At 42.8% G+C, this 23,415-nt stretch overlaps 1 protein-coding gene across 5 annotated transcripts in view; it reads right to left on the minus strand.

Annotated features, from left to right (window-relative positions):
* Positions 1-12,042: 12,042 nt before the first annotated feature.
* The window catches only part of ROPN1 (rhophilin associated tail protein 1), a 53,739-nt gene continuing 42,366 nt past the window's right edge, over positions 12,043-23,415 (minus strand). For 4 of the 5 annotated variants that reach the window (XM_002716547.5, XM_089331849.1, XM_089331848.1 and 1 more), the window contains 3 exons: positions 22,802-22,963; positions 15,001-15,176; positions 12,043-13,797 (listed from right to left, as the gene is read on the minus strand). In XM_002716547.5, coding sequence (XP_002716593.1) covers positions 13,731-13,797; positions 15,001-15,176; positions 22,802-22,963 — 405 coding nt within the window. In that variant the 3' untranslated portion in view covers positions 12,043-13,730. The remainder of the gene's footprint in view (positions 13,798-15,000; positions 15,177-22,801; positions 22,964-23,415) is intronic. The other variant, XM_089331851.1, reaches the window with a different exon arrangement.

The raw sequence follows: 23,415 nt of genomic DNA on the forward strand, positions 1-23,415 counted from the left end.
GCTGTGGCATAGTGGGTTAAAACCCTGGCCTGAGGCGCTGGCATCCCTTATGGGTGCCGGTTAGAGACCTGGCTGCTCCACTTCCGATCCAGCTTTCTGCTATGGCCTGAGCAAGCAGTAGAAAATGGCTCAAGTCCTTGGGCCCCTGCACCCGCGTGGGAAACCTGGAAGAAGCTCCTGCTCCTGGCTTCAGATCAGGGCAGCTCCAGCTGTTGCGGCCAATTGGGGAGTGAACCAGTGGGTGGAAGACTGCTCTCTCTCTCTGTTTGCCTCTCCTCTCTCTGTGTAACTCTGTCAAATAAATAAATAAATATTAAAAAAAAATAGTCAACTGAGATTCCAGGGTTTAACTTCATTTTTTTAGAAGAAATTAGCAATTCCCAACTTGACTCTCGCTGGGATTAAACATGACAATAGGTCTGATCTGATTTCATCATCATTTAAAAAATCATCTATTATTTTTCACTTTATGTTTCTGTGTGGGAGCAAACTGTTGAAATCTTTACTTAATGTATGCTAAACTGATCTTCTGTATATAAAGAGAATTGAAAATGAATCCTCATGTGAATGGAAGGGGAGAGGGAATGGGAAAGGGGAGGGTTGCGGGTGGGAGGGACGTTATGGGGGGGAAGCCTTTGTAATCCATAAGCCGTACTTTGGAAATTTATATTCATTAAATAAAAGTTAAAAAAAAAAGAACCTGGAAATAAACTAAAAAAAAAATGTCTGCCTGATATTCCAGTATCCATTTCTCTACTGTTTGGAATTTTATGTCTCCCCCTCCCCTTTCTTTCTGGTGTGTAATCTGCCAGTATAGATAATGCTGCAGTGAGCAGACATCTGAAAATGAACAGTAGGGAGAGAGTAGAGGGGTGTGTTCCAAACCCATGGGTACAGCGTGATATTGAGTGAGAGGTGTCTATCCAGGGAGAGAGGCCTTTGTGGCTGAGTGTAGATGGTGAGGGTGGAAATGTAGGTAGGGGTCAGACCATGCAGTCCTCATAAGTCACATTAAGAATTTCAGTTATTTCCCCAGGGGGCAATGGGAATGTGTAAAGGTTTAAGGAGGATGCTGTTTCACAAAGATGGCTGGCAGCAGGGTAGAGCAGGAATCTGCAGTCCACCCTACAAAATCCAGTATGCTGCCATTTTGTTGTTGTTGGTATAGCTTGTGGGCAGCCTTGACATTTTTAGTTTTTTTAAAAAATTAGAAAGTGTTCTGTGACATGTGAAGATTACATGGGAATCATCCCAGTGTCTTGAGGTTTTCTTAGAAGACAGTGACACTTGAGTGTTTTTGTATTATTTATGGTTGCCTCTGTAGGACAACTGAAGAATTAAGTCTGTGCAACAGACACCCTGTGGCCTACGAAGCCTAAAACATTTACCATGGGGACCTTTGCTAGGGCGTCTCTGAGAAAGGCAAGCATGGGTGTGGAAAAGTTCTTTATCTGTTTACTCTCTGCTCTTCTTCAGGTCCAGGAACTAACCCCCAAGAACGTCATCACTCAGACTTGCCCTCCAGCATCTGGCTTTGTTCAGCAGATAGCAACTAACCCACAGAAGACAGGAGAGAAGGAGGAGAAAGATTGGGGTGCCCCACCTCAGCAGCATCTGCTTGATAGAATGATAGCTCCGCAGGGGAGCCCCTGCAGCTCCAGTTCTTGCTGAGCTCCAGTAGAATGTTTCTTCCTCTTGAGACTTCAGTCCTGGAGACGATCATGATTTGCTGGTTCCTGAGTTCCTTGTTAGGTTCCTCATCCACATCTCTGTAAATCTTTTAGTTTTCTTCAAGGTCACGGCAGAGTGTCTCCTCCCCACCAGCAGCAGAATGAGAAAAAATCCAGATGAAATATGAGGTGCTGGGGGAAATGAGGGGAGGGCTGGAGACAGTGAGTGAAGACAGACTCAAGAGAGGCATAGGAGGGAAAATGGACAGGACTTGGTGTTATGGGGAAGTAGGGCAAGGGGTTTTATACCTGGAGAAGGGATTAGAGAGGGCAGTGTTTAGGAGGGAAGTTTAAGAATCCCCCCCACAACATTTTGTTATCTAAAAATGAAAACTAGAAAGTCATTTTTTGTCTGTTGAATTAAAGAGTGACTTGGAATCATCTGAGGGAAGAACAAGTCAGCTACTGGGTATTTCAGTCTGTAGCTTGGTGAAGCAACATGGGCTAAGATACACATTTGTAAGTTATCTGTGAAAACCAATGCCATAGGCTTCAGAGTTTGCTCTCAGGTTTCTTCCCCTCAAGAAAGCCTTTACCTTCCGCTTCTCCATCCAACCCCTGCAAGTTAGGCTGTGTGCCTCTAGAGTAAGATGTAGCGCCACTGTTTCTTACAATTACAATACTGTGATTAGTTATGTAACATTTGACCTCTCAAGTAGAATTTAATCTCTGTGAAAGCAAAGACCTTATCTTGTTTAGAGTGGTATTGCCAGTGCCCAGTAAAAGGCCTTGCCCAGAGGAGGAATTTTTAAATTGTTGGGTGAATAAATAAGCCAACCATTGTTTGCTTCAGTGCATTGGAACTCACAGCTACTTGAATGCCTGAGACTGAAGGTTATCCAAGACTAGCACCATGAGCCCAAACTGCAGGTTAGACTCTCTGGTATAATGGGTGCACAACTCTGGTTGGTCCATCCAGTCTTTTGTAATTAGAACATTGGACTGGTGACTTTTTCAATTGACTTACCTTTGAAATAAGACTATCCATCACCGATTATGTTCCACTTCATAGGAAACAACCAAAACTGCAAGTACATAAAGATCTAAATTAAAAGCAGATTAATAGCCAGGGTATAGCATATAAGGCTGTCACATGCAGAAGGCCTCCGCTGAGTTTTGCTTGTAAAGATCTGAGAGGCTGTCCTGTTGCCTTTCCTCAAGACCTTTGGTGCTTTCCAGAGTTACTTCCAAGACAAGGATTCTTGACCTTTTGAGATCCTATGTAACTGAGGATTTTCTAAATTCTGTGTAATTCTAACTCAGAAAAATGCTAATGTGTACATTTCAGAAAAACATTTATAGAACAAATATTGTTTCAGAAGTGTTCAGAGCCCCTCCAAGGATTTCAGGTTAAGATTCCTATTCTAATAATTTAACACCGGCTTCCACTCTGGAGTGTGCAGCTCTTTCTGTTGCAGGAGACTGATCCTGATTCTGGAAGGTGGTGGTCCCCAGTAGAACAGCGCCAAGGAAAGGAAGGGCATGGAGCATAGAGAAAGTGGAAGTAAGCCATGATCTTTGCATTTCCTGCTTAAGCTTTAAATGTAGCTGCAGGCTTTAATCAAAGTAGCTTAATTTAGTAAAGAGCCCACTTTTTTCATGATAAAATCCTGTTTTATTGCTTCCTGAATGTTTCTCTTTTTAAAGGAGAGATACAAACCATATGTTTCAGGAGTCTCAATTAGACAATGTAACTGGGATCATACTAGGACTCAGACATTGCTGGTCATGATAGAAGGCAGTGGGATGGTTTATGCGGTCAGGTGTGGGTTGTAATGCAGCACCGTGTCATTGGCTTACTGCCCTGCAGCTCCCACAGACTTGTGTCTGACCCAAGGAAAGAAACTATAATAGTGATTCAAATATTAAAAATGTGTTTTTATTAAAATCTCGTAAGACATTATGGTAAAGACTGGTGGCTGCTTATTGTGAAGACCTGTGACTTCTTGCCTGAGAACTGTTTTTCTGGAGCAAAAAGAGGGAACTCAGGCAAGCTGCACATGCAGGAGTGGAAGGGCCCCGGAAGCAGCATGTTGCAGGTGGTGATTCCGTGAGGAAGCAGCCCTTAGCCAATGATGGGCAGAGAGATTCCGCACCCCTCCGATTGAGATGACTCTGAGCCGTGTTTTTTGCTGTTCCCCTGAGTTCCCCAGCAGGACTAGGGGCCAAGGGTAACTGGTTGGAGAACACAGCCTTGATTGGCTTTCTTCCTGTCACTGTTCTGCTTTTCCTACTCCCTTTGCACTGTTCTTGGAATTGCACCCCCAAACTGTTGCACTCAAAGCCTTGTCTTGGGAAAAGTTTATACCTACACAAGCATTGATCAGGTTGAGAGTCAGACCTAGATTAAAGTCATTCTCAGTGGTGACACTGAACAATTTTTCCTCTGAGACTGTTGATCTATGAAATGGGGACAGTGGCACTGACTTTATAAAGTCAAGTTGTAAAGAAAAGTTTGATAGGGCATGTAAGGCATGGTGTACCGTGGCTTGCATGTAGTAAGTGCTGATAAATGTTGGCTGTTATTATGAATAGAGTATTTATACTACTACTAACTTGGCATTGCCCTGGTGGACGGCAAAGCTGTTTTCTAGCCCAGGAGTGACTGCTGAAGCAGGTTGCTCTGGCAGGTGTGCTGTGAAGATTTTGTGCCTGCTGAGCATCAGGGCCTTAGCAACTTGGGTAGCTCAGAGGAAGCATTGCCACAGCCAACAGGAGAGGAGAAACATGGTGCTAACCAAGTGGTGGCTTAGAAGATGAACAAATCCCATGCAGTGCTTGTTTTGCTAGCTGTGCTTTGTCTCAACTGGTGGCCACAGTACCATCAATGTCAGTACCCAATGTATGAATACACATTGAAGATCGCAATCTCTTTTAGAAAATGCTTTATTTTTGAATAGTACATAGAGTCATCCCGATATCCAGCCATTCAAAAATATTGCCTTTATTTGGAGAGGAAATATATAGTCACCTTTTAATTGATAAATGCTTTTTTCTAATATATAATATACTTAATATTTATTAAAATAGCTGTGACTTCTTGGAATGTTTTTGTTTCCTAAGCAGTGTTTTAAATTTTTTTAATTTTAATTGACACATAGTAATTGTACATATTTTGGGGACATTTTAATACAAGTATATAATATGTAATGATCAGATAAAAATAATTAGCAAATCTATCATTTCTCTGTTGGGAGCATTCAAAATTCTGCTAGCCGCACCCTTGTACCCGCTAACCATCTCTGTCTATTCCCATTCCCCCCACACTCTTCCTGAGCACTATTTTATTCTTTACTTCTCTGAGAACAATTTTATAGCTTTCACATATAAGTGAGAACATATGTATGTGTCTTTCTGTGCCTGAGTTATTTCACTTAGTGTGATGTCCTTCAGTTTTATTCATGTTACTGCAAGTAACATAATTCAGTTTCTTTAATGACTTATTAATATTCCATTGTGTATATGAGAGAACTTCAAAAGTTAACGGAAAATGGAATTAAAAGATGTGCATTTTGAGGCATTACAGATATGCAGTTTATCTGCATAGAGCGATTCAGTTTTCCCAGTATCATTTATTGAATAGGATTTCTTTTTTTTTGGACAGGAAGAGTTAGACAGTGAGAGAAAGAGAGACAGAGCGAAAGGTTTTCCTTATGTTGGTTCACCCCCCAGATGGCCGCTACAGCAGGCGCCGATCCGAAGCCAGGAGCCAGGTGCTTCCTCCTGGTCTCCCATGCGGGTACAGGGCCCAAGTACAAGTGCTTGGGCCATCCTCCACTGCCTTCCCGGGCCACAGCAGAGAGCTGGATTGGAAGAGGAACAACTGGGACAGAATCCAGCGCCCCGACCGGGACTAGAACCTGGGGTGCCAGCACTGCAGGCAGAGGATTAGTCAAGTGAGCTGCGGCTCCAGCCTGATTAGGATTTCTTTTCTCTAATGTTCTTGGTACCTTTGTAAAAAAAAAAAAAATCAGTTGCTTGTGTGTACATAGATTAATTTCTGAGTTCTATATTCATTTCCATTGGGCTAGTATCTGTTTATGTGCTGATACTGTGCTGTTTTTGTTATTATAGCTTTGTATGTGTTTTGCCTCCAGCTTTCTTATTTTTGCTCAAGATTGCTTTGGCTATTTGAAGTCTTTTGTAAATTGTTCCATACAAATTTTAGGAGTGTTTTTCTGTTTCTGTGAAGAATTTCATTGGTGTTATAACAAGAATTGCGGTAGATCTGTAGATCACTTTGTGTAGCATGGGCAATTTAGCAATATGAATTCTTCTACTTTGTGAACATGGGATGTCTTCATTTTTTATGTTCTCTTCAATTTCTTTTTTTTTAATAATTTTTTTTTGCAAGGCAGAGTTAGACAGTGAGAGAGAGACAGAGAGGGAGTTATAGACAGTGAGAGAGAGACAGAGAGAAAGGTCTTCCTTCTGTTGGTTCACCCCCCAAATGACCGCCACAGCCAGTGCTGCGCTGATCCAAAGCCAGGAGCCGGGTACTTCCTCCCCGTCTCCCATGCCGGTGCAGGGACCCAAGTACCTGGGCCATCCTCTGCTGCCCCCCCCCCCCCCCCCCGGGCCACAGCAGAGAGCTGGACTGGAAGAGAAGCAACTGCGACAAGTACCTGGCGCCCCAACCTGGACCAGAACCCAGGGTGCTGGCGCCGCAGGTGGAGGACCAGCCTAGTTAGTTACGGCGCCAGCCTAAATAAATCTTTAAAGCATTGCTTTTTAAAAAAGATTTATTTATTTATTTGAAAGGCATAGTTACAGAGAGGCAGAGGCAGAGAGACAGAAGTCTTCCATCAACTGGTTCACGCCCCAAATGGCCACAATTGCCAAAGCTGAGCCGATCCAAAGACAGGAGCCAGGAGCTTCTTACTGGTCTCCCATGCTGGTGCAGAGGCCCAAGGACTTGGGCCGTCTTCTACTGCTTTCCCAGGCAGAGATCTAGCAGAGAGCTAGATCGGAAGAGGAGCAGCTGGGACTAGAACCAGTGCCCATATGGGATGTCAGCACTGCAGACGGTGGCTTAGCCAACTATGCCACAGAGCCAACCCCTTCAATTTCTTTACCAATGTTTCACAATCTTTATTGTATAGATCATTTATTTTGTTGATTAAATTTATTCAGAATTTTTTTTTCCCGGCTAGTATGAATGAGATTGCTTTCCTAATTTCTCTATTGCAAAAAGGAATTTCATTATTGGTGTATAAAAATAATGAGTTGTAGGCCAGTGCTGTGGTGTAGTGGGTAAAGCTGCTGCCTGCAGTGCCAACATCCCATATGGGCAACAGTTTGAGTCCCAGCTGCTCCACTTCCAATCCAGCTCTCTGCTGTGGCCTGGGAAAGCAGTAGAAGATGGCCCAAATCCTTGGGCCCCTGCACCCGCGTGTTAGACTCAGAAGTTCCAGGCTCCTGGCTTTGGTTCGGCGCAGCTTCTGCTGCTGTGGTCAATTAGGGAGTGAACCAGCAGATGGAAGACCTCTTTCTGTCTCTGCTTTTTGTTCTCTGTGAAACTCTGATTTTCAAATAAATAAATCTTTTTAAAAAATGAGTTTTATATGTTAATTTTATATCCTGTAATCTTACTAAATTCACTTACCAGGTTTTTATTTATTTATTTATTTTTGTGGGAGTCTGTGGGCTTTTCTGTACTCATATATTAAAATTGTGTCATCTGCAAACTGGGATAATTTGACCTCTTTCTTTCTGGTTTGGATAGCCTTTGTTTCACTTTCCTTATTGATCTGGCTAAGATTCCCAATAGTATATTGCATATGAGTGGTCAAAGTAGACATCCTTGTCTTGTTCCTCATCTTACAGGAAATGATTTCAGCTTTTCCCCATTGAGTATGACATAGGCTGTGTGCTTGTTATAAATGTCTGATATGGTGTTGAGGTATATTCTTTCTAAACTTATTGGGGGTGTTTTTTAATCACAAAGAGATGTTGAAATCTATCAAACGCATTTTCTACATCTATTAAGATGATCACATGATTCTTTCATTTTGTTAATGTGTTATATCACATTTATTGATTTGCCTATGTTGGATCATTCTTACATTCCAGGGATAAATCCAACTTGATAATGATATATAGCTTTTTGAAATACAGTTGGATTTAATTTGCTAGAATTTATTTAAGAATTTCTGCATCTATGTTTGTCAAGGATATTTATAGTATGTGTGTTATGTCGTTGTCTAATTTTTATGTCAGGGTATTGATGGTCTTATAGAATGAATTTGGAGGGATTCCTTCCTTTTCAATTCTTTGAAAGAGCTTGAGAATTGTCATTAGTTCTTAAAGGTTTGATAAAATTTGATATTGAATTCATTCATTCCTGGACATTTGTTTGTTGAGAAATTTTTATTGCTGCTTCAATCTTGTTTCTTGTTACTGAGCTGCTCATGGTTTGTTTTTGATATGTTATATATTTCCAGAATATATCCATTTACTCTAGGTTTTATAATTTGCTTGTATATAATTGGTCACAATGATTCCTAATGATCCTTATATTTCTGTGGTATCAGTTATTACGACTCCTTTTTCATCTTTGGCTTTATTTATTTGGATTTTCTTTCTCTTTTTTTTTGGTTAGTTTAGCTAAAGCTTTGTCAGTTTTGTTTATCTTCATTTCATTGATCTTTTGTATATTTTTTAGTCTCAATCTTGTTTACTTATGCTCTGCTCTTCTTTTCCTCTTGGGATTGGTTTCTTCTTGCATTTCTAGTTCCTGAAGTTGCATAATTAGGTTATTTGAAATGTTTTTTACATGCGCACTTAATGCTATGAACAACCCTCTGAGTAATGCTTTTGTTATACTCCATAAATTTTGGTATGTTGTGTTTTCATTTCCATTTGTTTCAGAAAACTTTTAAATTTTCCTTTGACACACTGGTCATTCAAGAGAATGTTGTGAACTTCATGTATGAGGTACTTCAAAATGTATTTCATGGAAAGTGAAATTAAAATGTTTATTTTGATGCAAAAAGACTTGAAATCTGGGGACAGCACATGGCACAGCAGGTTAAGCTACTTTTGTGAAACCGCATACCATATTGGAATACTAATTCAAGTCCTGGCTCCTCCACTTCTGATCCAGCTCACTGTTAATGTACCTGGGAAGGCAGTAGAAGATGGCCTAGTGCTTGGGTCCCTTCTACCCCCGTGGAAGATCTGGATGGAGTTTCTGGCTCCTGGCTTCAGCTTGGCCCAGCTCTAGCCTTTGTGGCCATTTGGGGATTGAACCATTGAATGGAAGATCTCCGTCTCTCTCTCTCTCTCTGTCTGTCTCTCTCTTTCTCTCTCTCATCCTCTCGCTTCATCACTATACCTTTCAAATAAATTAATCTTTGAAAAATGTTTGAAATCCAGGCATAGTTTTTTCATAACATTCATTATTCATGAAATTTTGAAGACCCTTGTATGCATAGATTTCAGAAATTTTTTATCAAAATAAATTTTTAAATTATATTTTCTATGAACCTTTAAAAGTCTTTTTGTATTTGTATAATTTCTAAATTTTCTCCTATTGATTTCTAGTTTTATTCCATTGTGGTCAGAAAAGATACATGCTATGATTTCAAGTTTCCCCCCTTTTTTTTTTAATTCATTGGAACTTTCTTTGTGGCGTAACATATGGGCTATCCTGGAGAATGGCTCATATGCTGATGAGAAGAATGTGAATTATGCAGCTTTGGTATGAAATGTTATATAAATGTCTATTAGATGTCTTTGGTCTATGGTATAGTTTGACTCCAATGTTTCTTTGTTGGTTTTTTGGTCTGATATTTCCATTGATGAAAGTAGGGTATTGAAACCCCAGTTATTATTGTATTAGAGTCTATTCTCCTTTTAGCTGTAATAATGTTTGCTGTATGTAACTGAGTGCTTCCACATTGCATGTGTGTGTGTGTGTATATATATATATATACACACACATTTACAATTGTTATATCCTATTGAATTGATCCCTTTATCATTATATAGTGACTTTGTCTTTTAGTTATCATCCATTAACTAGTGTAGCACTCCCTTAAATGTTTCTTATAGGGCTGGTCTGGTAGTTGTGAATTCCCTGTTTTTGTTTGTCTTGGAAAGACTATTTCTCCTTAATTTCTGAAGGATAGCTTGGCTGGGTATAATATTCTTGCACTGGATTTTTTTTTTTTTTTTGTCTTCAGCATTTTTAATGCATCATCCCATTCTCTTCTGGCCTGTAAGGTTTTCTCTGAGAAGTCTGCTGTTAGTTTAATAGGGATTCCTTTACATGTGACTTGATGTTTTTAGAGTTGTCTTATATGCTTGAGAGTTTGACCATAATATGCTCTGAGAGGATCTTTTTTGGCCAAAGCTATTAGGGATCCTTTAAACTTCCTGGACCTGGATGTCCATATCTTCCCCTAGATTTGGAAAGTTTTCAGTGGTTATCTCCTTGAATAGGTTTTCCATAGCTTTTCCCTTCTCTTTTCCTTCTTGAATATTCATAATATGAAGGTTTGCCATTTATGATGTACCATACACCTTAAAGGTTTTCTTCATTCTTTTGTCTTACCTTTTAAAAATCTAATTGAGTTGTTTACAAGACCTGTCTTCAAAATCAGAAATTCTTCTGCTGATATATTTTGCAATTGGTGTATTACAGTATATTTTTATTTCATTTATTGAGTTCTTCAATTTCAGGGTTTGATGCTTTTTTTATGATCTCTTTTCTTGCTGAATTTCTCATTCATCTAATGAATTCTCTTCCCAATTTCATTGATTTGTCTGTCTGAATTCTCATATTTCTCATTTCCTTATTATTTTAGTCCTTTTTTCAGACAGTTCACCGTTTTCCTTTTCTTTGGGGCCTGTTGCTAGAGTAATTTTGTTCCTTTGGAGGTGTCATTTTAGCTTGTTTCTTTTAATGCTGATTTTGTCTTTGTGTTGGTATTTGTGCATCTGTTGGGTCATTTGTCTCTACCAATGTTAAAGGATGGCTTTCTTAATAAAAGATTTTCTTTTGACAGTGTAATTAAATAGGCTATGTTGGATTTGGTTCCAGTTAGGTGCTTCACTGTAGCATCTTTGTAGCTTCTTCAGCTACAAAATCGACACTGGCAGTATTTATAGGTGTCTTGGTGGCCTAGGCTTCAGGGATGTGGGACTGCAACACCAGCTGGGATGAAGCCCTCTTAGGCAGGTCAGGTGTACTTATAGCTCAATGTTGTGTGCCCAGCTGCAGATGCAGAGTACTCATTAGTTTCCACAGGTTCTGTGGAGGTAGAGCCAACCCAGTGGGCCCAGATGGATGCATCACAGAATTCCTGGGGCAGAGCAGGGTGCCTATCAGTATCTGGGGGCTGCACAAGGGCCAGGCTGTATCACTGGGCCCTGACAGTTTACCTGTCAGTGTCTCAGATCTGCAGGAGTGGCTTTATGAGGCCTCTATGGGCTGCCCTGCTCAAGGTAGGTTTTCTTTTTTTTTTAGGGTAGGTTTTCTAGTTGCCTTCTAAGTCCCATGCTGGGTAGGTGGGGCTTCCCAGGACTACCTACCTACTTTTAAGGGTCTCAGTTACCCAAATTTTTGAGCTTAGGCTGCTTAGGTGCCTCCTGGAGCTGAGGAGGATGAGCAGGACTACCCAGCAGCTTCCTGGGATTGTAGGTGAGTGGACAGGACCACACTCATCTGCTTCCCAGGCCTTTTGTTGGTCAAGCCAATCAGATCAGGCTGCCCAGGTACTTTTCAGGGCCAGGAATGCATGTGTAAACCTACCTGAATGCTTTCTCAAGGTCTCTGCAGATCAAGCCACTTTGTTTGGGATGCCCAGGTGCTTCCTGGGGCTGTTGAGGGGTGGGTAGGGCCACTTGACTGTTTCACAGGGCTGCTTTGGCCAAGCTTCTGGGGCAGCTGCCCCACTGCTTCACAGGGCCTCAGGTGATGTAGTGTTACGGCACTGTGCAGCAGAAACTTGGGGAGCGGAGAACACAATGTAGGCTGAGCTCTTTCTATAGCAGTGTGGTATCCTGTCAGTTCCACAAACTAGGCTCAGGGCTTGTGAGTGCTGCAGGCTTCGCCAGCAGCAAATGCCTCAGGTGTCTTTGGTGTGAGTGAGGTCTGCTGGGACTCTCCTGCTTACACTTTCCCTGCTGAGTGAAGTTCCCCTTTTCAGGGTTGATTTTGAGAGATGTTGTGTGGCCTTAGAAGGCCGTAATGCATCTCTATACTGTGCAACATCTCTGCCACATCCTGCTGCACACCAGCACTCTGCCTCTAACCCTCCTGTGAAGAGGCTGTCCCCCCCCCCCCTTTTATTTTGTCCTTTTTTTCTGGAGGGAAGTATGCAGGCACTTCTAGTCAGTCATCATGCTTACCTATCTGATGGTTGAAATTTCATTAGCCTTATTCTTGAGAGACCTTGCTTATGGCTAATGAGAATTTGTTTCTGATTTCAATCTGTTTCCCAAAATGCACAGAGGACCCGTTTGCTTTTGTTATGTTTATAGACTTAATTCATTATTAATTTAAGGTCATTCAAATTAGGACTGTTCCCTCTGCCGCCCTTCACACTCCACTCCTAGGCAAGACCATATTTCAATTCTTTGGGCACAGTGAAAGAGAAATTGAGAGGCACCAAGAAACTGAGCATATTGAAGCATTTCATTCATTCTCTAATCCCAATTAATTATAGTGCCAAGTTTCACCTGCAGTGCTGCAGCCTTTTCAAACAGATTCAGGTCCCAGGGTGGATATAAATGAAAGGCCATTTTGGCTGGAAGGGCAGACAGCAGGCAGGTTGACTTGTTATCCAACCCCTGCAGGTGCAACCCAGTGACTGTGGGTGAAGAATTTGTGTCTCCCCTTTTAATGTTTCATTCTAAGCAGAAATCAAGGGCTCAGGGCGACATCCTACCATGATTTCCTTTTGCTTTATTTAGATACTAATGGAAAAATTCTCCCCTTCTTTAAGTAAAGAGCTATGAATGCATACTCATGATTTTTGAATAAAAACAACATTTAAGAAGGAATGGTATTGCAAATAAAAAGGACTAACCCAATGACCTTGGCACACATGGTGTTAAGAACAATAATCATAGCCTGTTAACCTCATCTGTTTCCTTTCAGAGAGAAAATGCTTTAAAATCTTGTCAGAAGGTCTAAGGTTCATGCAGAGGATTTTCCCTTGAAGGTCCCCTTATATCTGTATATGGTTTCAGAAAAATTTGTTGACATCAATATTTGACTCATGAGTTCTGAAACAGTGTTAGTACTTCTCAGGGCTACCTGCATTAAAATGATTTAGGTTCGTGTCATATCTTGATGTTAGACCATGATCTCCTTGAGGACAGAATCCAGGTAAGATTTATTTGTATATGTCCCAAAGCCAGCATAATTGAATGGCTTGGGTTTTCAGGTTTAGCAAAAAAAAAAAAAAAAAAAAAAAAATCGTTGTTTATCTGAAATTCAAATTTAATTGGGCACCCTGTGTTTTATCTGGAAACCTTATTCATTCCTGGCACATAAATATTGTACCAGTTTCCATATTTCTAGCTCCATAAATATTGGAGAGTGAGTGAGTGAATGAATGAATGACTAATATAGTACAAACAAATGGAGAAATGAACTGGTAAACACTTCCATTGACCATATGAAAGATATTCATCCAAGTTATGCCTAATAATCACAAAACATCAACATTATGTCTGGCTAACATCCTGCCTTTTGAAAGAGTCTGACAGAGTAGCTTTGATGTGAGATGCATTTTCTATCCATGCTTTGTCAGCCCGTTTTATTCAGTGTCCATGTGGGAAGAATACTAATCTCCTAGTATTGTAGGTGTTTTGTTCCAGCCATTTTACACCTTAATGCCACACATTTCTGCTTTCATATGTTTGCCTAATTATTTATTAGTGTTTACCAGTTGTACAAGAAAATTGACTTAGGATGGTGTCTGGGATTCAGCCATTCTGAAGCACAATCATCTATGTATCTTCCTCTAAAATGTCAAAATTGTGTCTTTATTCCAGACGAACCCTGGGGTTTTGGGTAAAGTCATTCACCTTGATTAAGCCATCAGGACCGATCCTGTTGGGGAAAAAATATATACCTGGAATTCGTTGTTTAACCTTGAATCTGAAGAAAGGCAATACATAAATAACTCTGTGCCTCCAAATTATTTCTGCTGCCGCAGAATTTTCTCTTAACTTTTGGCTGCTCTTCCTCCTCCCCTATCTCCTCCCTGTACCTCCCTCCTCCTCTTCATCTCCTCTTATTCCTTGTCCCCTTCCATTTCTACTCCACTGATAAAAACTGAGTGTGAATCAGGCACCTTAGGGCTTTCGATCCCAGGGCCCCACTCGCAAAGTTTCTGATTATGTAGGTCCAGGATGCTGCCTGAGACTCTGCATTTCTAACATGTTTCTAGGTGCTGTTGCTGCTGCTGAGGGTCTCAGTAGCACTGTAAGAATCACTGTCATCAGGGCCAGCGCTGTGGCGTAGCAGGTAAGGCTGCCACCTGCAGTGCCGGCATCCCATATGGCACCAGTTCTAGTCCTGGCTGCTCCACTTCCAATCCAGCTTTCTGCTATGGCCTGGGAAAGCAGTAGAAGATGGCCCAAGTCCTTGGGCCCCTGCACCCAGGTAGGAGACCTGGAAGAAGCTCCTGGTTCCTTGGCTTTGGATTGGCACAACTCTGGCCATTGTGGCCAATTGGAGAGTGAGCCAGCGGATGGAAGACCTCTCTCTCTCTCTCTGCCTCTCCTTCTCTGTGTAACTCTTTCAAGTAAAATAAATAAATCTTAAAAAAAAAAAAAAGAATCACTGTCATACATCAGTATCTCCCCTCTCCTTCCCCTTCATTTTCAGGTATGTATTTCATGTTCCTTTCAGTATTTCTTGGTTCTCAGAACAGTGTGATATACAGATGCTCCTTGACCTGTGATGGGGTTTGATCAACCAATCAAAAGTTGCAAATGTTGTGTGTTGAAAGGCATTTAATCCACCTACCCTACCAGACAGTGCAGCTTAGCAGCACAGTCCATCGCAGAGTACTGCAGATGTCTTCCCTAGTGATTGTGGGGCTGAGACAGAGCTTCAGAAGGAATCCACATTTGAAATCCAGATTTGATTTCTACTGCATGCATATCACTTCTGCACCATTGTAAAGATGAAAAACACTAAGTCGATCCATCTAAGTTGGGGACCATCTGTAGTAATTGTACTATATCTCAGCCTGCTACCTTTGTTTTTCCAGTATTCTGTCACCTTCAATTAATAAAATATACTCACACTTCCTGTTCAATGTAGTTTAGCATTCTGCTGACGTGGGATGCCGATATTTCCCCGTCCACTTCAGCAATATATGTGTAGAGAAACTGGAAGGTGCTAAAAGGGATTCGGGGGGGTCCACTGTCACGGTCACATGATAAAACTTCACAGACTATCTCCAGCGTTTTGGCAATGGTCTATAAAACCAGAAGATAAAGTGAGGAGAAAGTCACTCTTTCAAGCTTGACTCCTGAAATCAGTTTAGATATAAGAAAGCAAACAAAAATATTGTTATTCTAAAATGTAGAGGGGATAATTTAAGATTCTAGAAAGCTTGAAGCATTTATACTCAAGCGTCACTTAATTCAACCTGAAAAATATTGAGTATCTACACCAGGTATCTTTATTTTTTCTTCTCTTTCTTAGTTGGAGGGCTATTCTCAAGGAATTAAGTTTATAAAAGTCTAATTTACTTGTTACTTTTTTTCTTTTGACAAGCAGAGACAGAGACAGAGAGATCTTCCATCTCCTGGTTCACTCCCCAAATAGCCACAATGGTGGGGACTGGGTCAGGCCAAAACAAGGAGCTAGGAGTCTCATCCAGGTCTCCAGATGGGTTGCAGGGGCCCAACTACTTGGGCCATCTTCTGCTGCTTTCCCAGGAACATTAGCAGGGAACTGGACCAGAAGTGAAGCAGTCAGGACTCAAACAGGGTCCATGTGGGATTCCAGCATCACTGGCAGCAGCTTAACCCAATGCACCACAATGCTGACCCCATTTGTTACTTTAATCAGAATAACCTTACTAAAGGAGGGGAATTGATTTTTCATTTTACAAAATTGGAATTATCTCTTATTATTATTGCCTTCCAAATCTTATTTCTAAAGGGTTGAGGTAATCAGTTTAGCCTATATACTCCAGCATATACTTGTAGCAATGCCACAGTAGGGGAAGAAAAAGAGACAGGTCATGTCCCTAGGAAGAAAGGAGTCCCAGATGCTGGAAAGATAGACCTTCACATAAAACTCATTCTTCTTTTTTTTTTTTAATTTTTTTTTTTTTTTTTGACAGGCAGAGTGGACAATGAGAGAGAGAGACAGAGGGAAAGGTCTTCCTTTTGCCGTTGGTTCACCTTCCAATGGCCGCTGCGGCCAGCGCGCTGCGGCCGGTGCACTGCGCTGATCCGATGGCAGGAGCCAGGTACTTATCCTGGTCTCCCATGGGGTGCAGGGCCCAAGCACCTGGGCCATCCTCCACTGCACTCCCTGGCCACAGCAGAGAGCTGGCCTGGAAGAGGGACAACCAGGACAGAATCCGGCGCCCCAACCGGGACTAGAACCCGGTGTGCCGGCGCCGCAAGGCGGAGGATTAGCCTAGTGAGCCGCGGCGCTGGCCAAAACTCATTCTTCTAAAACACGTTAATCCATATCATAGATTCATCTAGGACTTTACATTACATAAAACTAATGCTGTTGTTGCTGGGGGAAAATTAACAGATGATGAATGCCAGAAGTTTTAACAGAAAGGTAGCGACAGAAGCAGTCTACAATGAAATTTGAATGTTAAAGGATTGTTAAGGTAGCTAGGTAGATATAAACCTATGTGTATCAGAGAGGTCAAAGAAAATAGGAAGAAAATGAAAATTTTTAAAGAAAATAAATGTATGTGCAATGGAATGAGGAAACAAGCCCTGAAAGCAGAGCAGCAAGCACATCTGAAGTAACCGCTCTTGTTCTACAACCCTATTAGATGGGTTTCAGCCCTCTCCCTGGGGCAGCTCACGGATTCGGGGGCTATTAGGGGCTATTAGGTCCAATAACAACATGCTGATAAGGTCCTGGGAGGATTTTTGGGAACTCCACATCCAGAAATCCCTTATCCACAATTTCTCAGAAAAGGGAGGAGGGGAGAAGAAATGGGGGTCCCACACTGATGTCCATAAAAACTCCAGTCTGAATGCACACCAGGCCCACCTGGTCTGTCCAGTGTACTCTTCGTTATTTCTCTTCATCAAACTTGGCTAGCATGCTGACTACTCTCTGTCTCATGTCTGAATTCTTTCTCGTGCAAAGAGCCCCCGAGCAGCCATCTCCATTAACAGGATCACTTTCAGAACCGAGCCTGTCTTTAAATAAACCTACCCTTTGAATAAATGTCACAAGAGAAAGAGTTGTGGCATAATTGAAGGGAAAGATGGTTTAGTTCTGATTTAGTGAGGATATTTCAGCATAGGCACTTTGGTGGTTTAGAAAAGGGTGATGTGCAGGTCATCCTTACACACCTTCAGGGATCAGTGAAACACTAATCCTGGGTGGTGAACCTGGTGAGGGGGTGAATGAACGAACAGCTACCATATCTTCCCACAACAGAGACCTGTTCTTCCTGTGCCCTTGCGTTTGTTGCTCTGCTGTCGTTCTCTCCACAAATGTAATGGAGGTTGAGATGGTGTCTCCTCACTCATGGTGTGTGTTATCTAGGGGATAGTTCTCCGTCAGGAGGCACGTGAGGAAGTGAACAAACTCAGCCCATCTTCCTGGAGGGACAGGTCTACTTGATGGCAAACAATTTAAACATAATTCACATTAATTATTAACTTGAGTTAATAGTGAAATGTTATTTACAAATTACCAAACATTGACATTTTTGTGAAACAGAATCTTCACTAGTTTTGAAATGATAACATACATGATGCCAAAGAAATATTTGCAGCCAGCCACTTATATTCTCTCCTGTCCCTGGGGCTTCTCTCATGGAAGGCACTGTATGAGGCACTGTTCCAGGGACTCCCACTGAACCAACAGGGGTGAGGGGTCAGTGAGGATAGGAAGGCACACGCATGAAATGCAGCCAGCATGGGAGTGGTTTGGGGTAGATATACAAGCATGAATGTGTGCTGGACTTTATGATTTCCTTCCACAGCTCATCTTCCCTACTTCTCACAAAAAAACCAAACAACAAAAACAAAAACCTACCTCTCCCCCAGTCGCCTTTGTTCTATTGCCCTCTTCCTTGGGGTGCTGTGCTGGGGCTGTATTGTTTCCCTCAAAATTCATATATTGAAGCCCTAAGTCTAGAACCTGATGGTAGGTTTCATTTGGAGACAGAACTTTTAAATGAGTGATTAGGTTAAAATGAGGTCATTCGCATGGGTGATTGCTGTGCCTTGTAAGAAGAGATTACAACCCAGAGAAAGAGACCAGCCATGTCAGCGCTGAGGGACTCAGAAATGGTGGCCACTTATGAGACAAGAAGAGAGGCCTCAGAAGAAACCAACACTGCTGACACCTTGCTGCTGGACTTTGGGCCTGCAGAACTGTGAGACAATAAATTTCCACTGTTTAAGCCGCTCAGTGTGTGGTCCTTTATTCTGGCAATCCTAGCAAACCAATATAGGTGCTTTCGACCCCAAATATCATCTTTTATTGGTCATTCAAACAACAAACATTCAAATTCTACTGCCCTCACATGATCCTTAAACATGTTTAAAGATTGAATATCATGTGTAGGTGAATAGGTTAAGAACTGTTTGCACTGGAGCTTCTTAGGAAACTCAGATAAACCTAAAGTAAACAAAGGATCAGGCATTTGATGCAGCGGCTTAAGTCACTGCTTGAGATGACTGCAATCCCTCTTGCAGTGCCTGGTTTGAGTTCCAGCTACTCTGCTTCCCATCCAGTTCCAGCTAAGGTAGACCATGGGAGCGGGCAGATGATGGCTTAAATACTTGAGTCTCTGCCATGCTTGTGGGAGCCCTGGATGGAGTTCTGAGGTCCTGGCTAGGCCTGGCCCAGTCCTGGATGTTGCAGGCATTTTCAGACAGTGGATGAAACACCTCTCTGTGTTTCTCTTTCTTTTTTTCTTTTAATTCACTTATTTACTTGAAAGGCAGAGTTACGGAGAGAGAGAGAGAGAGAGAGAGAGAGGTCCCCAGATGGCTGCACCAGCCAGAGTAGGGATGGTCCAAAGCCAGGAGCCAGGAGCTTCTTCCAAGTCTCCCATGTGGGTGCATGGGCCCAAGCACTTGGACCATCATCCACTGCTTTTCCAGGCACATTATCAGGGAGCTGGATCAGAAGTGGAGCAGCCAAGACTTGAACTGGTGCCCACATGGGGTGCTGGCACCACAGGCGGCAGCTTTACTAGCCATGTCACAGTGCCAGCCCTCTGGATTAAAAAAAATGAGTAAGAATTTAAACAGATCTTCATTTTTTTGTACAAGGGTTTTGGGTTAGATCAGGATCACAGAGGTTGCTGTAAGTGTCTTACAAGGCTCATTTTCAAAGTTAGAGGTAAAAGGCTCAAACAGTGAATTGTTGCTAAAAAAACATAAGTTTCTTCCAGTGAACATGATTATTTACCAGGTGCACGATCTCTTCCTGTTTACACTCTGGCCCATGGGAACAGCAGTGGGCAGAGGCCAGTGTGAAGGAAGGCAGGCTGAGAGGGAAGAACAGTGCAGGTCTGCATGCTGTGGCATTCTGAATCCTGTGTATTAGATCCAGAGAGCCAGCACAGAGCCAACATGGGATCTGCTGTCAGCTACTGCAGTGAAAGCCACCATAGACCCTTCTCCAAGGAGTAAACTGGCTTTTCTCAACACGGGGATGGTGGCTTGCTTTTGAGCTGGCAAAAGAATGAGGGAATTCCTGGGCTTGCCTCTAAGGCTACATGGAGTAACTGGAATGCAAGGCCTCTGCCAGACGGTGACACCTTGACTGTCTGGGCTGCCACAACAAAGTCTTTAGACTGGGTGAACTACAATCCACAGAAACTCACTGCTCAACGCCCTGGAAGCTGAGAAGCCCAGGGTCAAGTTGCCAGCAGGGTTAAGGTGTGATGAGGGCCCCTTTCTCACAGCGGGTGCCTTCTGTGTGTCCTTATGCAGTAGGGCCTGGAGGCTCCCAGAAGCCTCTTAAGGTCACGAATCCTAATCACCAGAGTGCTACCCTCAAGACCTAGTCACTTCCCAATGGCCCCACTTCCCAGTACCCTCACCTTGGAATCAAAGTTTCAACAACTGGATCTTGAAGGGTTGCAAACATTCAGACTGTAACACTTACCACCTCTGGTATAGGTAGCAGAAAGCAAGCGACGTTGGGTTAGACTTAGGCAGACAGCCAAGGATGGGGGCTACATGGCCAGGAATAAGAGCCAGCTCTTGGGTTACTAAGCAACATGGGGGTGAAAGGAGTCAGAGGGGGAAGGGTTAAAAGGTACAGAGAACAAGGGGCCCCTCGGGTAATGGGGAATATTTTCTTTACCTAGCTGGGAAACAGGCCTGAGCTAGAAAGCAAGTGTGATAATGAAAGAGACAAAGAACTTCGTTGACTAATCAGGAGACAAGCAGGCTCTGCCGCCAAGGTCTTGCAGAAGGCCGAGTGGCTGGAGTTGTCTGTGCCCAGTCTCTCCTGTGTGGTGAAGACAAGGCCCCGAGATAGGACTTTTTGTTCTGTAAAAGTCACAACTAAATGGGAGGAATGGGAGCTAAAAAGGCAGGATGAGCTCACCACACAAGAAACACTTTTCTTAGAAGACTTTGTCCAAACTTTACCACAGGTATAAGACCCTCCCCCCAGACCACTTGCTTTCCTTTTTCCTTCTGAAAAAGCCCCTCTCGCCTGCTTTCTGGGAGCTTTCCCTCTGCTTTTTTAAAATGCCTTTGCTCTTTAAAATAAAACTCATTTGCTAAAAATTGCCTTCTCAGTTTGTTCATCTGTCTTGTACTTCATCACGGATAGAGAAGTCCTGGGGTTCACTATCAGCTGTAACACCCCCACACTGAATTTTCCAGAAACAGTTCAACATGATACAAATGGGCGTACGTAGGTTCCTGGGTCCACACAGCACCTTCTACTTAGAGACCAGATCTCCAGACTGGATTCACCTCTAGGTGTTTTTTGGCATAGGAAGAACGAAGGGCAGAGTCAGATAGAGATCGTGGGATCTCTCAGAGGTACCTGTTATCCAGAGGTAGGCCTGTAGGTGTCTCACTGGCAGCAAAGAAAGGAGAATAAAGTCACAGCCCACGAGAGGTGAAGAAACTCACAGAATTGTTAACCCAGCCCCAGTGTTTTAGAAGCGGAACAGAAAGATACCATTCACTACGCCACAGTTTCCTATGCCAAGCCCAGCAGCTACACAGCAGACTGCGCTGAGGGAAGGTTGGAGTTTGGCTGTCCAAAGCCGCTCTGGACTACCGTGAGGGGTGGGGACGAGGGGAGGGCTCAGACATCCAACATGGAGATCACCCAAGCTGACCAGCAGATGAGGGCCGTGTAGCCGACACTCGGGAGGACGGAGGCGAGCATCACCTATGCCTGGCCCTGGGGAGATGAGAGCGAAGGTTTGTGCTGGAAACAGCTAGTGGCCCCACCCACAGGAGCACTGTCCTGGAGACCAGAGGGGCCATGGAGAACCCAGTGGTGTAGGAACCCCTACTCTTGGCTGCGTTGAGGCCCTCCAGCCACCCCTTTCTCTCTACACTCAACTGCCACCTTGCGGGAGAGACTGGGCAGTTTCCTTGAGGCTGCCCCGTGATTGCATCAGACTAGAACTCCTCGATTGGATCAAATTGGCTTATTTGCTTACTCTGCCCTTTGCTGATAGGGTAGATCAAGAAGACCAAAATGAGCCATAGACAATCAGAAGGTACACTTCTCCAAATCTCCGATTGTGGTATGAATAGATTTGTAAGCCTGCAATAATTTCACAAAATGTGTCAATTTTTATTTTCCCCTTAGTGGTTCCCTCCAAACCTTGAAATCAGCCCTGACAACTCCTCTGGCCTGCTGCCTTCTCTCCTCCTAGGAGGGCAGTAATGTATTCAGCATACAATGGTGCCATAAAGAACAGTGAAGAAAACTAAAACCACACTGACTTGCCCCTTACTCCCACGGTGAACGATGAACGAAGGTTTCTAGGGAAGCCCTGAGGAAAAGCTGGATTATAATATTTCTGCTAAATGTTCTCAGAAACAAAAAAAGTAAAATATGCATTCCAAGCATATTTGAGAGGAAAGAACAAGATCATGTTTAGATATGCTGAGTGATTCAAGCTACCTTTCATACCATTTGGTTTTAGCACAGGCAATGATTCTCATTAAATTTTAAACTTGTATTTATTTCAAAGAATAATTTTTAAAACTGTTTCTGATTCACTTTCCTTTAAGTTACTTAACGTGGGTGAGTGCACATGTAAGATACTTGAGCTTTAAATATATTTTCTGCTTTCAGCATAATTTTCTTCAAAACAAGAAAATGGCTTTCCCAATTGTCATACAAGTCAGAGCTGGAAAAGGCTTGAATCTGTGCAAACCTCCTGCATCCATGGTGATGTCGTGAGTGTAAGTTTAGAAATAACTTCATCTCTCCTTTCTTGGCTTTTGATCTACGATTTTTGTATCCAATTATGTTTATTCAATAGCAGTTTCCTCTTAGGCTGCACCCCTTTCTAAAAGTCTCCATCGGTTTATCTCCAAGTGTTTGAACCCACCAATAAACAAGTCTTATTGACTGTTGGTTATCTCCAGGAGTATGAATGGAGAAAGTGGGGTGAAAATAATTCTGAGGGCAATCAGTGAAACTTACCAATCATCCAAAAACCATATTTGAGTCAATCCTCCCAAGAGCTTGATGAAAATTTCACCCTCTGTCCTCCTAACTCCTGCTTCTGACCCTGGCTGAGAGAGGACCTGCAGCAGAGAGGAAGAGGCCTGCTCCTCACAGGCCCTGGTGAGATGGACTGTCTGTAGAGACCTACTTCCTTTCCAGTCCCAGAGACAGATTTTGCCCTAAGGAGCAAAAATTGCAAAAGCTAACTTACGACTCCAAGGGAGCTGCAGGCAAGGGCTAAGAACTTGAGCCACTCAATCTCCTCTGTGAAGCGCCCCACATTCATCACACTGTTGAACAGGTCTGTGGGGAGATTCAGCACCTTCCATATCTGGGCCAGCTCCTCTGCATGGATGATCAGTCTGCCAGCGACCTACAGGACAGGTGACACACAGCGGGAGGATGAGGGAGTGGATGGAAGAAGGTCTTGATTAACACCAGCCTGGGCCAGGGCCAAGAGAGGGTGTGGGAGAGGTGAGAGAGAACTCTGTCTTAGCAGAGTCTGGGGAAGAGCATGCTGTGTGATTTAATGACTTTTTAACTTCAACTGTCAGAATTATGGGGAAAGATACACATTTATGTGACATTTGAATTTTTTTTTCAGATGCTTCTACTATCTGTTGTTTTATTCCTAGGTTGTCCTTATATGCAGATAAGACAGCCTGAAAATGAGATCAAGGGGCAAGGGACTTGCCTGCAACAACTAATTAGTGGTGAACAAGAGTAATATGTCAGGACTTTTGTTTCCAGATGGCCCAGAGTTCTCTGCACCAGACCTCAAGTACACCCCTTGTACTTTCCCATGAATGATGTGGGGTATGGGGC

The sequence above is a fragment of the Oryctolagus cuniculus genome, chromosome 4, assembly GCF_051225735.1.
Source record: "Oryctolagus cuniculus isolate XC-2025 breed Fujian yellow rabbit chromosome 4, ASM5122573v1, whole genome shotgun sequence".
Classification (NCBI taxonomy): domain Eukaryota; kingdom Metazoa; phylum Chordata; class Mammalia; order Lagomorpha; family Leporidae; genus Oryctolagus; species Oryctolagus cuniculus.